We start from the raw sequence: 17413 nt of genomic DNA, 5'->3' as shown, positions 1-17413 counted from the left end.
TTTGTTGAGGCGTGGGTCATCGCCCTCAAACATATCGTTCATTCACAAAAATGGCATTAGATTTGGCATAGTCCCTCAGCAAAATTTGTCCCTCAAAATACAGAAAATGGCGTTTCAGAGGGTGCAGATTTTAAAATTTCCCCAGACCAACCTTGCGACAGCTTGCACTCTTGCTAAAAGCATGCGTCTTTCTAACAGAAGTGTCATCAAAATTAGCTTAGTCTGGCAGCAAAATTTGCCCGTCAAAACGCAGGAAATTGCGTTTTAGAGGGTCAAGATTTCAAATTTTCACGGGGGAGCATGCCCCCGGACCCCCCTAGGATGGTCGCGCCTCCGGCGCAACGAGGGTAGCGCGGTGTCGCAAAGTTATGTCAGTAAAAGTTCGCCCCCCCAAACGAAATTTGGTGCCGCCGCCTCTGGAATATCTTTAGAGAATGAAATATATCTTCTTCATCATTCTTGCAACTCAGTTGCTTGAGCCTCACCTATCAATACATGACCTTTACAATGTTTCTGACCCTCAGTTGAACGACTGTCACCAAGGTGTGGTTATGGATGGGCTGGAGACCCTGTTCAGCCCCAGTCAGACTGCCGCTGGCCTGGCTGTGCTGAAGGCCTTCAACAACAGGAAGTACATGTACTTCATCACTCTGGGTCTGGAGATGGCTGTGCTCAAGGCTCGCAAGCAGAAGGAGGAGGAGGAGAAAGGTGAGGAGTGTTGTCTTTAGAAAGAATCACCTACTAAACCCTTCAACGAATAACTTGTTGCACTGCGTGTATCTTGGAATGCCCAAACTATTAGCTACCACTTGCTGTAAATTGCTTGTTATTGGTATTGTATTTGTTTAATATCAGCATGTTGCCAGAGTGTATTGCCTCCCTGTCCTGTACTGTACTTTGTTGATCAATAAAAGAAAATTTGAAATATTTAGTTTTCATCAGGTTTGGTCAGTTTTAGACCAAGGAAATCTTGGAAAAAGTGTAGGGCATCAATGTTTGCAGGTTTGGTCAGTTATCTTGGAAAGAGATGTGTTAAGAAGGGCATCAATGTTTGCAGCCTCGTCAGCAGTGTGAACCTGCTGGACTGAGCGGCACGAAAGGGCGGTGTGAAGACAAACCGCCTGCTGCCACCCATGCAGCAGTATAATCAAATAGTACAGTATTTGTGGTCAGTACTTAACATATTGTTTTGAAAACCTGCATGGAATTGTACATTTCAGAACGGCTAGCAAAACAGAAGGAAGAGGAGGAAAAAGCGGCGCTGGAAGAAATGTCAGAAGATGAGTATGACAACCTGTCACCTGAGCAGAGGGCTGAGATTGACAGGAGACACCTGGTTGCCAAGAAAGAACGGATGCAGAGGTCAGTGTATGGATCCTGAGTAGTGTAATGAAAGGGTTGTACAGAACAAACAGGGAGGATTAGAATAGGGGGCTGTATGGAAATTGTTTGGCAGAACAGCACTGACTAATATTGTACATACAGTTAGTAGATAAATTTACCTGCAGTACAATGTGAACCAGTCAGAATTGCCCTGAAGAAGGTGACAGGCAGTCACCAAAATGTTGGTGATGATAAAGCAATGGTTGAGTAAAAAGAGTCTCTTTATTCAGTGACGTACCGAACTGATGAAACTATTCATGGACATACTATTAGTAGTTTGCACAATTTAACTGGCCTGACATTTTCACACATGCCAACACAATTAAGGTCAATGTCAACCATTGCAAAATAGTGTCAGATTTTTTGGCTTGCTGGCTACAAAATATTTTTTTGTCACTACAGGGAGATGGAAGACAGACTGGAGCGGGAACGAAGAGAGCGTGAGCTGCAAGCACAGCTGGAGGCCAAGAGGGAGGAGGAAGAGAGGTGAGGATTGCATTGGGTGTTACACTCATGCAGTTAAGGCATATGGTTTTTGTCTAATGGTATGGTACGGATGAAATATGATTATGTGGTATGTAGAAGGTTTTTGTGGGTGGGATGACAAAGTCAGTCCATATGTCTGGCAACTACATTTAATCTAACTTAGTCATATTAGACTTGATTCAGGATGAATAATGCTATGATCGTTTTCACCAGGCTGAAGCACAAAGGCAAGCGTGGCAAAGGCAAGGACGACGGTGGCGCTGCGGGTAAAAAGAGCGTAGCTGGCGGGAAGCCGGGCGGAGCTCCAAGCCAAGACCGTGTGGCGGCACTGAAGGCCGTCAGTTCTCACGGAGCAGGGGAGCACGGCGCGAAGGGTTCACCATCCGCTGCAGGCAGGCCAGAGTCACATGAGACGGACAAGAGCGATGAGAAAGATGAAGGGGGAAAGTATGTGATGTCTGTCAATTCTAACTAGATCATTTCCTATCTGATATGTTGAGACTTGTTGGTACCATATGTTGAGAAGACTTGTTGAGGTAAAAACGTTTTTGAAGCTATGGGTAAATTTGAACCTTCTTTGGCCAAATTTTCCAGTGTTCCACAGCATATCTAGATTAAGGAGTCATATTTGAATTCTGTCCAATCAGGAAAAAGAAGGGAAAGGATGGCAAAGGACGTCCCGTGTCGACAGATGTGACAGCTAAGGAGTCCTCGGCCACAGTAGGGGAGGAGCCTGTGCCAGAGCCACCCCCAGAGGAGGTCCAACTGTCCAACAGGTGAATGTTGTTATCTGGATGTTTTGTGTTGTAAAGGATAAGAATATGAATAAAGCTAAATTTACTAATTTAAAACATGATACACTAGACCAGCATTGAGGTACCAATGTTTATTTGAAAAATTTCATAGCTGGTGAAGTTGCTTTAAACCTGTATTAAGAGGATCCCGTCATGACTACCTGTGAATATCAGCAACTTGACTTTAAAATTTCAACTCAAAATTTTGGAGTTTGATGACAACAACTTCGGATAAACAAATTATCTTCAGAAAACTTATGCAAGACCATTTCTACATGTACAGATTCAAGGCATACGAACACACGCAAAAAGAGATCTCCCCCATCCTGGAGTTCTGGGACCGCACACAGCTGATTGTGCACAGGCCGACCACACCTGAGGAGGAGAAGGAGTCTGCTGACGACCAACCACCGCCCTCCGCCAAGAGAGGTCGCGCCAAGGACAAGGAGAAGGAGAGGCTGGAGAAGGAGAAACAAGAAAAAGAACGTCTGGAGAAGGAGAAACTAGAGAGGCTGAAAGAGGTACCAATGGTTCTGTTATCATTCTTGATTCATTAGCATGGTCATTCTTGTTATCAGTCATCCTTTATACCAGTAAGATACTTTTAAATTGCTGTTACTGTACATTACCTTTTTAGCTTACCAAGCCATACCTAGTGACATATGAATTTCTCTAGGGAAAGAAATAGCTGCTGTTGATTAGGGTTTTTCAGTTGCATGTCATTGCATACAATCCCATATATAGATAGACCTGATGTGACTTACATGTATATGATATCTTTCTCCAGGGAGCTGGCACACCCACCTCCCAGCTTGGTGGAGAACCTTTCCCTGCCGACAGTGACAAGGGTGGGGAGGAGCAGGCTAAGGAGGAGCTGGGGGTGCCACACATCATCTTAGACGCTAGCGACCCAGATGACCCCTGTGGGCCTCGCCTCCTGACCTCAGGACAGCTGCCTCCAGTGGACGAGGTGTGTTAAGTTTCGTAGTAATCTTTATGGTTTGTTCAATTCAATATTCACAAGAACAGAGCAACAGTTACTACAGGCTAGTAGGCAACCATGCAGAGGCTGCCTGAATTTCCCTGAAGATCACATTGAAAGTTCATTGCATATATCCGGCATAATGTTACCTTTTGTCATTCTAAGATTATTTCAGATCATTATCTCAGAAACACATTTGCACATTTTGGTAGCAGACAGTTTTAAGATATTGTTGATTGTTGATGAAGTTAACTGATATTTTTACCTATCCCTAGATTTTGGATGGACTTGGTCTTGGTCCCGGCGGCCCACCTATCCCACCTCCTGCCACTTTCTCAGTGGTTCCGTATCCCGTCAAGAGGAAATCCCCGCCCGGCACAGACGTGGCCAGCCACTACATCTTTGTGGCAGCTTCTCAAGATGACCCGTAAGCCAAAACATAATGTCTGCTTGCTCATTGTATCTGCCATCCCAGTGTGTTGGATGTCTACTAAGTCTTGGTTTTTAAGGTTTCTTCTAGTCTACATTTAAATATTTCATTTACTGTAATCAGCTCTTGTGTCAAGCCAAGACAAAGTTTTCAAAATAATCTCAGTGTTCTTTTACCTCGACATCTGCTGGAAAATCTACTGTATTGAATCGCTTTCTTTGTCACAAAGTGTTCTTAATTGTCATTTTACCCATAAAGTTATGTACTTTATTGCATTGTGTGTTCTGTGTCTTGATAAAATTGCAATGCTTCTGATGTAATGTAGCATGTTAAGCATGTTTTCAGTAGAGATTTCTTAATAGCAAGCGGGCTTTTTCATACCGGATATTAACAATTTTAGATGCTTATTTCTCATGCAATAGAATTCTATTGTACATATTGTACATATAATGCTTCTGGTGCACAAGGTGAAACCCTGTATCAACCTCTTTCATAGGAACGTTGCACCTGAGGACAGACTGCCTGATGTTGAGCCTGACACTGAATCTGTCACACCAGACAAGTCTACCAAGCCTGAAAAGGTAAGTTCTGCACATTCATGTGTAATTCAAGATGATCACAATCTAAATACATTGAACTAGCCATATAGCCATGGTTGCTATAAGAATCGACAGATGAAAAGTCAAATTGATAACTTGCTAGTTTAGCCTGGGCCTTCTGCTGCTGCACCCCACACAACACCAGCTGCTACTTCAGAACCAAGGACAGCGCTGATAAAGATGTTACTATATAATATGTCTTGAGACTCCATTGAAACAAGTCTTACTGTGAACCTTCAATGATGGGAGGACACCTTCACTTTATGCAAGGGTAGAAACTATAATCTTGGCCAGTTAAGGACGGTTATACCTTAATGAACTCTGCATTTTACATTGTGCACAGTGACAATGGCAACACTATGCTGTTCAGCCCAGTTTGAAGTAATAATAACTTCTGATATTGTCCCAAACAGGAGGAGCACACAGCAACCTCTAGTCGTGGACGGTCCAAGGAACGTGACAAGCGATCGGGGACGGACAGCGTGAAGGATCGCCGCAAGTCGGCCAGTAGGAAGGGCAGGAGGAGCTCTCTGTCAGCACCCTCCCCACCCCCCGGGGCTGCTACCCCTGGGTCAGAGGCAGATGGACAAAGGTTTGTGATCAGAAGTTCTCTGCTTTCTGCAGAAAAAATCTCAAAGTTTCAAAGATATATGCCAATGCTCCTGACAAAATGTTAAGCTGCTCTGCTTGGCGTAGCATCCCTGTTTGATTCTAATCTTGAATATCGTGCTTGAACTTGAATCTGAAATTCTTTTCATATGATCCATAATCCATACTTTAGGCAAGTAGATAGATTAATTTATGTGTTGATTATTAATCATGCAATACACTTTTTTTGCAGCACAATTGGAGACACTTCTACGGCAATTGAACATAAAAGCCCAAAGTAAGTTTCTACCATGCTTATCTAATTTCTTAAGATCTTTATAGTTCAAGATAACAATAAATTTCTTATAATCAAATCTTGCTTTGTGTTGGCACATGTATTTTCTGAACATAATTTTGGATGTATTAAGAACTTGTGTGTGAATCCCTCCAGGCTAAGCACTTTCCGCTGGGTCATCCCTGCCGGCGGAGACGTGACGCTGCGTCTCCGCTTCACGTCGGAGGATCTGGGACAGTTTGATCAGACGCTGAACTTTGAGATTGTTGGGACCCGCAGACGGTACCAGCTGTACTGCAGAGGAATCTGTGCTTTCCCAACAATCAGCAGAGAACCCAGGTATTTGTAATAACTGTACTACTTTTGCCAGTGTGCAGTGGTTAGCGGCACTGCCTCTGGAACTAGAAGCCGTGAGTTGGCTGTGTCAGTCACCTGACATGCACACGACTGGAAAGGGTTGCAGTCCTTAGGATGGAACGTTATGCCATGGTCCACTGTTCATTAAGCTTGTTGTAAAGAGCTAGGGAAATTTCCTTGTTATAATGAACCTGTAAATACTGTACATACAATGTAGTGTCTGTCCTCTCTGTCACGACCAGTGGAAGACTATCTATTAGTTTTCTAATACTGGATTGAAATCAGATTTTTTTACATCCCAGACATCCTGTGGAAATAGAATTTAAACAATTTCTGTCATCAACATTGAATTTGCGTTGTGTTGCTTGCAGAGTTGTTTTTCCCCACCGCAAGAAGAGCAAGAAGTCTGACGAGATCATCCACAAGAAGTACGTCCTGGGTACGGAGATCATGGAATTCGGACCCTTGCTGTGCGGGAAGACAAGAGACAGGTACAAGGAAGGCAGGTACCCAGAGAACATGGAGAAGCTAACCATCATGAACACCTCTCCGCTGGAGGCAGACATCACCTTCTGTTTCCAGCAGGATGCTCAGGCTACCACGTACCTACTGGATCCACCCAGCATGCTCCTCAAGCCTACTGAGTCACAGGTACAGTCCGGCTAGGTCTTGTTTTTTGATGCAACAGCTTTGTGTAATCTTATATTGATCTTCTGTATGTACAAGATTAAAGAACACCAAGGCCAGCATCAGTTATGCAAGACAAGATAGTAATGATGACTTTAAATAGGCAAAGTTATGGATGCATATTGGCTAGTATGGAAAGTGAGCTTTGGTAAGGTAAAACCCTGTATCAACCTCTTTGTCTAAGGTACAAATAGCAGCCGTTTAGAAATATCAGTGATTTATTAACATACAATCCTTTTGGTCGTTTAGGAGCTGACCATTTGGGCCTACCCAAAGACGCCTGGCTACTTTGAGGACTGCCTGGTGTGCTGTGTGAGGGAGAACCCGGAGCCTGTGGTGTTCCGCATCTCCTGCCATGGAGTCAAGCCTGAGATAGAGATGGACCGCAAACAGTTGTTCTTTGAGAAGGTCCTCTTGCACAGGTTAGTCTTATGGCTACAAACAATAATGGTTAGCAATATACAGACTTTGTAGCTACAGTTAACCACACTCAAACAGCATGCAAAAGGTTGAGTGTTCAAATCCAGGCTGTCTAAAATTCCAGCACTTTAAAAGACAAGATGCTAAAATAACTGTTTATTGTACTTGTTGAAAAGAGCCATATTGTAGAAGTGCCATTCCACACATGGTCCATCCACTCAACTATTCAGAAGTTTCTATGACCTAATTCTACAATTATAAGTACTGTATGTCCCTATTTTAAGAACTCGCTGGTCGATATCATGTATATTCTTGCACTGACTACACTCCATTTTTAATGATTTGCGTGTTTTAAACATTGACTTAGTATGTTAACTTTATATTGCAATATCACACACCAATTCAGCCTTTGGGCTGCAGCCTTCAGTGATACGGATTTCTCAATAAACCATCACAACTATTTCTCCAGGAAAGACACCAAGACAATCTACCTGAGAAACCCAACCCTTCTGCCCGTGGCCTGGCGCATTAGCGGGGTGGAGAATCTTGGAGATGACTTTTCTCTGTCTGCAGAGCAAGGGGTCATTGACCCCAAGTCTGAGCTGGCTCTACATGCTCATTTCCGTGCCATGAAGCCAACCAACACCAAGAAGATCATTCGTCTGGAGGTAAAAATGAATTCTGGCTGTATTCATCTTATTAGACAGGAGTCATACTTAGATTTACAGTTCAAAGGAATTATTTTGTACAAATCCACACCATCTGCTGTCAATGTCGTATTTTTTACATCATGCCCATAGCCCTACACCTTAACATGTAACATTATATCTTTCCTAAACCATAGGTGTCAGATGTGGATAACATCATGGGTCTGGTGGATGTGGAGAACATTCAGGTCCATGCTGAGGCCTATGATGTTGCTCTGGACATGAGCTTCCCCAAAGGTGCAGATGGTGGGCTTGACTTTGGCGTGATCCGTGTCATGGATGAGACCAAGCAGACCCTGACGCTGAAGAACAAGGGAAGATATGAGATTGGTTATGAGTAAGTAATTTGTTGTTTGTTTGTTTGAACCTTTATCTATTCATGAGAAGCTCAAATCAGTCAGCAGGCCGCTTTTCATTGAGGTCATGAGGGAGGTAAGGTTCAGATGGAATATAACAGAGATACAGATTGAGTCCTAATAAATTTATCGACATATAATACATTTTACATAATGGTATCTTAAATTTGTATAGATTGTACATACAAATTTCTTTGTATACACAAATTTCTTCAGATTACTTCAGCAAGGATGAATCAAAATGTATTTAGAGGAAAATGTTTATTTCGGGGACAGTATCAACCTTACCTCTGCCACAAATGACAACACTTTTTGCCCATCTGTCCCCAGGTTTATGTTTGAGACCAGTGACCCTAACCTGCCTGAGGTGGGTAGTCTGTTCTCGGTACTGCCCCAGCACGGGTCGCTCCTGCCCACCGACAGACCCACCCAGGTCCAGGTCATCTTCCGCTCGCGCTACGAGGTCAACATCAAGGACCAGCCCATCCTCAGGTGTAAGGTACGTCTCTGCACAGGTTTAACATACAATTCTCAGGCACCACGCAATGGTTACTGTAGTTAACTTGAAAGTTCATCTGTGTTGTTAGAAGTCATTCTTGAACTAGTTGAACTGGGAATTCCAACACAAGAATTGGACTCACCCAAATTTTCAAATGAACAGCACCAGTCTTTGTCAAGGAATGAACAATCCACTGCTGCCGTGACGTCATGTTATGTAGATAGAACACGTGACTCAGTGAGCAGTGGATCATAGGTTGCAGGAAGTCTATCGCACCCACCGTCTCTGTTCAGGGATGTTTGCAAAGCTCTGATGTAGATAGCTTCCTTAATCCCTTTAAACCTACTGTAGTTGTTTGTGTTAAACTCTTCATCAGAGTCTGAATCATGATGTTACATTTGGTAAACTGCCACAGGTAGTTGCACACCCAAGACTATACAACACATATGGTTTACAGCTGATGATGACATAGTTGTACAGTTTAAGCTTTGTTCCAACACATAGAAAGAACCTCACCATAAATTTTTGGTCAAACTCGTCGACCTTCTTCATATGTCTGATTTGCTTTGCTGATGTTCTGGAAGTCGGAAGATGACATCAGCAGCGAATTGTAGATGCCAGGAAGACGGAACCTGCCACCGTCACGGTTAAGAAAGGGTTGATGCGCCCTTATGCATATGGCCTCCTTGACAACCATCACAAACCAGTCCTGCTCAGTATCCAAGATACAAACTTGGGCCACATGTATCTCTGGACCAAGTTTGTATCTTGGATGAGCTTTCATTAGAATATTGATGATGACATGTTGATGTCCCCTCCTACAGGTGATAGAACCCAGCCTGGGTGACCAGGGGGAGACAATAGCCAGCATCCCCATCAAACTGTCCGTGCGATCTGTCTTCAGCAGGTAAGAACTTGTCTTGATGTACCACATTCTTGTAGTTTATTTTTATACTCACTACAGATTAAGTCCATCATGAGCTGAACGTGCTCTAGTTCTCATTTTGTGTTTACAAGACTTAGTGTTTCATTTTGTTTCTTCAACCTGGATTAATCCATGCATAAATATAGCTGGTTATTGCAGCAAAGGAATAGCAAATGGTTATTTGCTGTTAGCAAAAAGTAAATCTTACGTTAGCAACTTAAAATCATTGGAACTGTTACAGAACAGAAGTTTTAAGAACTTGTTCAAGGGAGGTGCAGAATATCAACAATTGAATTATTTTCTAAGTTCCACAAACTTATAACATTTCAACATTGCTATGGTACAGATACATCATCTATCCAGAGAAAGACATACATTTTGGTGCCATGATGGTGAACAGCCGTAAGTCCCGCACCATCACCATTGAGAACAAGGGAGAGTTTGACTTCAAGTACAGCATCATCCGCTACATCAAGGAGACAGCTGCACAGAGTCCACAGAAAAGATTGTGAGTGAAACTCTTTATTATTAACTTATTACATATGTAAGGCATTTTGCCAATAACATCATACAATATTGCAATGAAATGTAAACTGGTTTGGGGGGTATTTCTGGGTATTCATCATGCTTCTAGATATATTTTGTATCGTTCTCTTTTACTACCTGAAAAATCTGTCTGGTGTGAGCCATTTGCTGTTGATGCATGTATATTAAGGATAATATACATGATACAAAGACAAATGCATATATATTTCAAAAGGTGCCAATTATTGTGAATGTCTGTATGATAGGACTTAAGAATATGTACATGTATGTCATTTCTTTTATTACATGTATTCCATTTCCCAACATTGTATGTTGTCTCATTACTTTCTCAACATGTTTTATCTTTCCCTACCTGATGATTCGCTGGATACATGGCAGTAAAACACTGCTGTTTGGCAGTAAAAGCATTAGAATGCTCAGTCACTTCCCCACCAGGTAAGGTTAGTGTGTAGTAGCTTATGGCTAGCTAGTTTAGCCTAGGCCTTCTGCTGCTGCACCCCACACAACACCTGCTGGTAGTTCAGCACCAAGGAGAGTGCACGCCTGAGTCTGTAGCTACACTGTGCCATTATACCTGTCACTATTCCCTCACCAGGCCCGTACCGGGTAAAGCTCGCACCAAGTCCCGTGATGGCTCCAGCTCTGGCAAGTCCATCACCAAACCAAAGAAGGCAGAATCTGTCAGGTAATGAACACTTGGTCAAATCCCGACAATGCAAATAGGAAACCTCAGCTATATGCAAAGATTTTTGTCAAATATTTGTTATCCCTGAATACAAAATGTGACTGTGTGCTATCAAAATCACATTTTGAAGCATTGCCAGTAGTCATAAACAGATGTTTATGGTGTTCCTTTTCTACTTTTCTGAAGTATGGGAAGAATCAGTTAATGAACTCTTCCTATGTCCCTACTGATTAGAGGACTTCAGAAATTGGTTGTTTGCAACATGACAGTAACCTTGTTCTGATTTATGTTTGGGTCTTCATTGTATTTTTTTGGCATATTTTATGCATAATATGTAGTTGGGGTGAATTACTGTATAGAAGCCACTAGAGCAGTCTGTAGCTCCTATACTCCATTGTGCAGATACGTAGAAATGGTGTGCTTTTTTCCAGTGGTGTTAGGGTGTAGTGTGATCATAACAATAGCTGCTGTTGTACTTTAGACAAGAGGTTACACAAGCCAACCAGTCTCGCCTGATGCTGGGCATGTTCACCGTGTACCCTGGGTTTGGGCTAATCCAGCCTGGAGGGCATCAGCAGGTCCAGGTGGACTGTCTGGGGGAGCAGCCAGGCAGGGAAGAAGTGGTGAGTGGTGCCCTTTATATGTGTCCTGGATACATCAGTCTGAGTAAACTGTGTCCTATATGTACCAAAGTTGGGATGTACATGTAGTCCTTTGTATGTTTCATGGATACATCAGAGTAACCTGTGTCCTATATGTACCAAAGTTGAAGTTATTATACTGAGTTTATGAATAACGCAAGTATATTTAAAAGTGAATGCAAGAACTGATGTCTTTTTACAGTGTAGAATCATAGAATTCCTCTTTTTTTGCCAAGTACACACCTTCTTTGTGATTTCTATCCCTGTATTGTTTAGTTTATTTTCAAAGAGTTAAGTTCAATCCTCAAAAGCTAGTTCCTCACTGACTACTTTAGAATCCGTATATTGCCAGGTTTTGTCTGGAAAGCAAGCAATCCCACAATAGTTACTGAGTTTGCTTTTTCCGTTGATTTCCAGGACATTGCTATTGAGATCTCTGACCGTGACCCAGAGGACCATCCAGGCGGTATCCCGTACCGACTGGTGGCTGAGGCCTGCATCCCAAGTATCAACACCTCTGACATCGGAGCCATCTTTGAGGAACACCGTATTGTGCAGAACAGTCAAGCTAGCGAGATGCTTTCCCAGGTGAGCTATAGGATGAGATGCAAAGTAAAGTCATTGCAATGAATGTGACAGCTTCATTTAAAGTACAGTACATTTAAAGCTTCTATGAATGACATCTGCCTGTTTCCAAAAAAAAGTTTTCAACCATACTGTAAAACGTACAAAGCAGCTGTAAAATGAACAAATATATACTGTAGATTGAAAAAAAAATGTCAGAAAAAAATGGATACTAATGTCATAGAATGCTAAAAAAGGTCATTTCAAAAGTCAAACAAGAACTGAAAGAAAAAAATTAAGACTATTATTTGGTATACCATACTCTGTGTGTTAACTCATTTGTTGAACCTCCCTGACCACTTAAATTCCACAATGAAACCAACTTTTTTGGGGGCCAAGCTTTTTTTTATTTTCACTCTCACATCTGTTCGGGGGTTCCTAGAGGATGACATCCATATAATCAAACATGGCCTAATGAAACAGACAACTAAGATGCTAAATTGTTACCTTGTCTTCCTCGTTCTTTCCTCAGTTACAACTGGAGAGTGGTGGGATGTATGTTGAAGAGGATAACAAGTTTGTCTTCAACAATGTCATGGTGGGGAGGAAGGCCAGGGCGCGCTTCCAGATCACCAACACCAACAAGGTTCCCTGCGACGTGGCGTTCTCTGTAAAGCCGCTGTCAATCAAGCCATCCTCCAAGCTCCACGGAGACGTGTTTGACGTGGAGCCGTCGCGAGTGGCCATCCCCACCCACAGCCACATGTACGTGGTGGTCAGCTTCTCCCCATCCACCATGCAGAGCTTCACGGGGCTGTTCGAGGCCACGGTGGAGGGACTGCCCAGTACGCTGGCCAAGGCACGCAACCTGTCCTTTGAGCTGGTGGGAGAGGGCACCCTCCCCAGGGTGACCCTGGTGCAGCCGGCACTGTTCAACAAACAGGGCATGCCGCTGCTGCTGTACAGGCGTCTGCTGCTGGGACACACCCAGGCCCTGCCCATGGTCCTCAAGAATGATGGTACCCTTCCCTGCAAGGTGGGCATGTTACACTACTGTAGAAATGTCCATGGACAATTGAATATTATAAGTATCATGTCATGGGTAATGTTTTGTGAATATTCTGTACAAACTGGTCGATAATACAGTGCATCTAATGTGATTCAAGGCATGTCTGTGCATCGGATTTCCACTGCACTACAAGAGTTCCTCTGTGCCTGGGTGCAAACATTTTGTGTTGGAATTTTTTTTGTGTTTGAGGAAAATTTTAAGTCTATTCTGTAGATTCAGAAATGAGTATACTAATTAGAGCTTGCACAAATTATATCATTTAACCCATTTCCCTCCCTGTAGGTTGACATTGACCTGCTTGACCCTGAAAGAGGGTTCAGCTTGAGACTGAAGAGAGGAAGCAAAGCTATCCAAGCCAATGGTGTGGACTCTGATGAGGAAGGTTAGTCATTATCAGTGCAGCAATGCAAATTTTGTATCTCATCTAACAGCACTGAAGTCTGGTTATGCCACACATGTATATCAGAGGCAGCCTTGATTTTTTACATTTACTATCTTAATGTCACCTGACTCTCCCTCTAAGGCACACTAGAACTTGTCCTGGCTGGTCTTGTGCATTACCACTAACTGTTAACCTTAGGGCTCTTTTTTAAATTAAAAGATACTCAAAGGTCAAAATGTAGTTCAGTTTGTTTTACTGTTTCAGTAGTGATCTGCAGGGGCCATGGTCTCTCCATAGAATTAAGTGGTTGGGCTGTAACTTGTCAGTAACCCGTGCTGAATATTTTTCTATCATCAGATGAGCCCCAATCTAAACAAGCCCACACCATGTCAGTGATTGTGGAGAATGGTGTGCAGGTGGAGTTTGATGTGCTGTTCAAGCCTGGAGCTGTGCAACAGTACAAGGGAACCATCCACCTCAGTGTCATGGACAACCAGTATGAGGAGACCAACATACAGCTGATCGGAGAAGGGTACGAGGAGGAGGTGACCATTGAAAACCTGCCTGCTCTGGACGCACCTCTGGCTGGTGTCACCACAGAGGCATTACAGGCACAAGAAGAAATCCAAGGTAGACAATGAGTATAGTACGGATGAGCTGGATGCGAAAAAACATTGTCTTCATATTTAACGTAATCTTACCTGTATATGCTTATGATATTAGACAAGTTTGTTTCGTATTCCTACATGTCCCATCTTGACCTTAAGTGATTTTTTTGTATTTGTTTGTATGATGATGAAGACAAATCATTACAAAATATCAAAACCCTGTAGGAGTTCAATAAGATTATAGTTTTAAAAACTATTTCATATATACTAAAGAAGGGATCTTCTCCCCAGCTGTTCATGGTAACCACCTGGACTTCGGAGACTGTGCCATTGGTGAACCTCACCAGCTGAGCTTCACCATCACCAACCATTCCAAACAAGATGTCTACCGCTTCACCTGGCCGGAACACGCAGCCCTGACCTTCAGCCCACAGACCGGACATCTCCACCCCAAGTGCACCAAGGACATCACCATCGTCTTCAAGTCTGACGAGCCCAAACCCCTCAGTAGGGCAGCAGTGGCCTGCAAGATCTGCAAGATACTGCTGAAGCAGACACCTGACCAGGTGAGACAGGTGGACATGGCTGGAGCTAGTATGGCAGATAATAAACAGTTTGTATACTCATTAAGTTATCCCCTGCCCACTCAGTGTGTGTGCTGAAATGCATCAAATGCATCAAAGATGATGATGATGATAATGATAAAGTTGTCCTCAACTCCAGCCTTTAAACTGGTTGGTACAGTCATTGTAATAGATGTATATTCAACTTATAGTATAAGCCTTGTACCGTACATGTATGTCTCCATATAGGACGGGTTGTCTTCTTTTTCTTAATTCTGTCAATAATTTTTATCTTATGCACACAATTGTGGCACAGCAGTATTGATTGGATGTTTTGCAATGTTCCGTGTACAGGTGCAGGACTGGGATGATCGGTTACGGGTCATCAAGTGGGTGGACGGTGAAACTATCCAGGTGCCACAAGAGGGTGATAAGAAAACGTGAGTGCCTCCTATTCATGAACATGCACAAGGTGCATTCAAGACTTTCACGGTAATAATGTCCACTGTTGCATATATTGATGATAATACACAATGCTTCATGCTATGATGATGTATGTTGTTATTGATGTTGACATTTGTCTGTGTGTTGTCATCCTTGTAAGTCATCTTGACAGAGGAATATCTAATGTATTTGACACAGAACAAAGGACCAGCCTACCCCTGGTTCTGGTACCGCACGCCTGTCCCGTAAGAAGGTGACGGAGACAGCAGAGGAGCCCGGCCACACTGTCGTGGAAAACTCCACCAGAGATTTGGAGCTGCAAGTCAGTGCAACCTGTGACTTTGCCAAGCTGAAGTGGAAAACAGAGTCCATTGGCTTCAAAGACACACTGATGTTCCAGTCAAGGATATATGAGTAAGTTCAACTATAGTGGAATCATGATCAATGGGTAGACCTAATCAATACCTGCAATATTTAGGATGTGGGTAAGGAAAACATCTTTTATTTTTGAACAGCAGATGTTGAAATAGAATTTCTTAATACCCTATCTCGATCAGATGTTTCTCCTTTGTCCAGCTCTGATAGGAAGGATGGAAAGAAATATCATTGAGCTTTGGCAGTTTTTTTTGGGGGGGGGGTTCATACACTGTGCATGAGTCTGTAGTAGTAGTGTTTTTCTCTAATTCTCTAGAATTTGTATTTTAAAGCTCAAAAGAGTGCAGGGATGTCATTCACTGTGACCTTTGCCCCCAGGTTCACACTGAACAACAAAGGCACAGTGAGCGCCCACTTCAACTGGCAGCTGGTGACAGACGGACTCCACAAGTCCGTCAGCTTCGCTGCCGCAGACAGACCCCCAACGGCTCCGACCCCCGACCTGCGCCCGTCCAGCCGCATGATGCTGTCCCCACCCCCCGGGGAGGACCTGACCACCCCCAGCCCCTTCAGCATCTCCCCCGAGACAGGAACTGTACCCGCTGGCAAGAAGCAGACCTTCTCGGTCAAGTTCTCGCCGATGGACATCAGGCAGTACGAGGCCAAACTCGTCTGCAGGTCGGTGAAGTTCTGACAGCTTGTGGGTTTCAGTATCCTCCCATTTGTTCTTTTAGTCCATGTATGGAAAGCAAATTGATACAATGTACATTAGTGGTAAGGTAATATCAACACGACAGTGTTGACTGCTGGTGTGTTATGCTGAAGTTCGATACCGGCTATATAGGTACAGATACAGACAGTCAGTATATGTCATATATTGACTGTGATTGCGTACTTTACAACATCAATTAGACGGCATCTTACAATGTCTAATACCTGTTGTAAGGAATTAGACGACCAAATCTATATTCCAGTGTAAGTCTGCATGCATGAATGTTGTTTTCTGTCCTGCAGTATTCCCAACCTGGAGGAGGGTAAGCAGGCCCCGGTGCTGGCAGTCCGAGGGCGCGGCCTCCTGCCTTACTGTCACTTTGAACTTGAGGACTCGGATTACATCAATGCCAGACGGAACCCCCAGATGCGAGGTCCTCGGGGCGCACCACCTGGCGCTACTCTGGACCCCAACACACGGGTCATTGAGTTTGCTGCCACTGGGATCAGCGTCAAAACATCAAGGTAGTTGGGCTAGCACACAATGTAGTTTCATAGTTTAGATGACATAGTTCCACTTAAGACTAGGAGGGGTTTGGAATTGTTAAACTTTTGATACAAATTTTTCTAGCATTGTCAGTACCTGGCTTGGTGGCTATCACAAAGTACTTAATGGCTTCTCTTTTGACATTTAGGAGCTTCTTCATTTTGAATCCAACCAATAAGGACTACTCTTTCCTCTGGAATAACGAGGACCAATCAGACTCCAAGCTACCATCTCCATTCACATGCCAGACATCACGGGGTCACATTCAGGCGGGACGCAAGACAAAGGTACTTAAACTTCTCCAATCTTTTGATGTCCTTTAGTCAGTCTAAGAGATATGCCCTTTTCAGGCCATAACCTTTTTACCTCCATGAAAAATGGAGGTATAGTTTTTTGGTGTGTCTGTGTGTTTGTCTGTTTGTGTTTCGGACTATTTGTGGTTAACATAACACAAGGACCTTTGGATGTACTACAATGATATTTGGTATGTGCGTAGCGGTTGGGTTAGACAAAGGTCAAGGCCAATTTTGGGCCTCCTGGTTTGTTACCTTGGTACTGCAGCAGAACTGCCATTTTTTCTATCTTTTGACATGGACATGCTATGGACATTCTATGGTCTTGATTTTTTGGTGGCAGATAGCTTGTGATGTAAGGAAGAAGTGATGTATGTTTTGGCTCCCTAGCAGCTTGCTCTGGAACTGCAGGGGCATTTTTGTCTTGCTGCATATGTTTGCAGTCTACCTGTTCCCTTCTGACCTTGTTTGTTTGTT

At 43.3% G+C, this 17413-nt stretch overlaps 1 protein-coding gene across 1 annotated transcript in view; it reads left to right on the top strand.

Annotated features, from left to right (window-relative positions):
- The window catches only part of LOC118417597 (hydrocephalus-inducing protein homolog), a gene marked incomplete in the record, with an annotated part of 61778 nt that overhangs the window by 34444 nt on the left and 9921 nt on the right, over window positions 1–17413 (top strand). The window contains 31 exon segments of the mRNA XM_035823194.1: window positions 525–708; window positions 1221–1362; window positions 1786–1869; window positions 2083–2316; window positions 2517–2645; window positions 2947–3184; window positions 3451–3633; window positions 3921–4072; window positions 4572–4656; window positions 5088–5266; window positions 5516–5560; window positions 5714–5896; window positions 6286–6565; window positions 6851–7023; window positions 7491–7689; window positions 7866–8065; window positions 8415–8583; window positions 9408–9490; window positions 9855–10016; window positions 10650–10739; window positions 11221–11362; window positions 11798–11968; window positions 12477–12980; window positions 13296–13395; window positions 13753–14025; window positions 14295–14569; window positions 14921–15006; window positions 15209–15424; window positions 15764–16063; window positions 16400–16621; window positions 16792–16930. Coding sequence (XP_035679087.1) covers window positions 525–708; window positions 1221–1362; window positions 1786–1869; window positions 2083–2316; window positions 2517–2645; window positions 2947–3184; window positions 3451–3633; window positions 3921–4072; window positions 4572–4656; window positions 5088–5266; window positions 5516–5560; window positions 5714–5896; window positions 6286–6565; window positions 6851–7023; window positions 7491–7689; window positions 7866–8065; window positions 8415–8583; window positions 9408–9490; window positions 9855–10016; window positions 10650–10739; window positions 11221–11362; window positions 11798–11968; window positions 12477–12980; window positions 13296–13395; window positions 13753–14025; window positions 14295–14569; window positions 14921–15006; window positions 15209–15424; window positions 15764–16063; window positions 16400–16621; window positions 16792–16930 — 5622 coding nt within the window.

Source organism: Branchiostoma floridae, chromosome 6 (genome assembly GCF_000003815.2).
Source record: "Branchiostoma floridae strain S238N-H82 chromosome 6, Bfl_VNyyK, whole genome shotgun sequence".
NCBI lineage: Eukaryota > Metazoa > Chordata > Leptocardii > Amphioxiformes > Branchiostomatidae > Branchiostoma > Branchiostoma floridae.
This window is presented reverse-complemented; position numbering and strand designations above follow the sequence as displayed.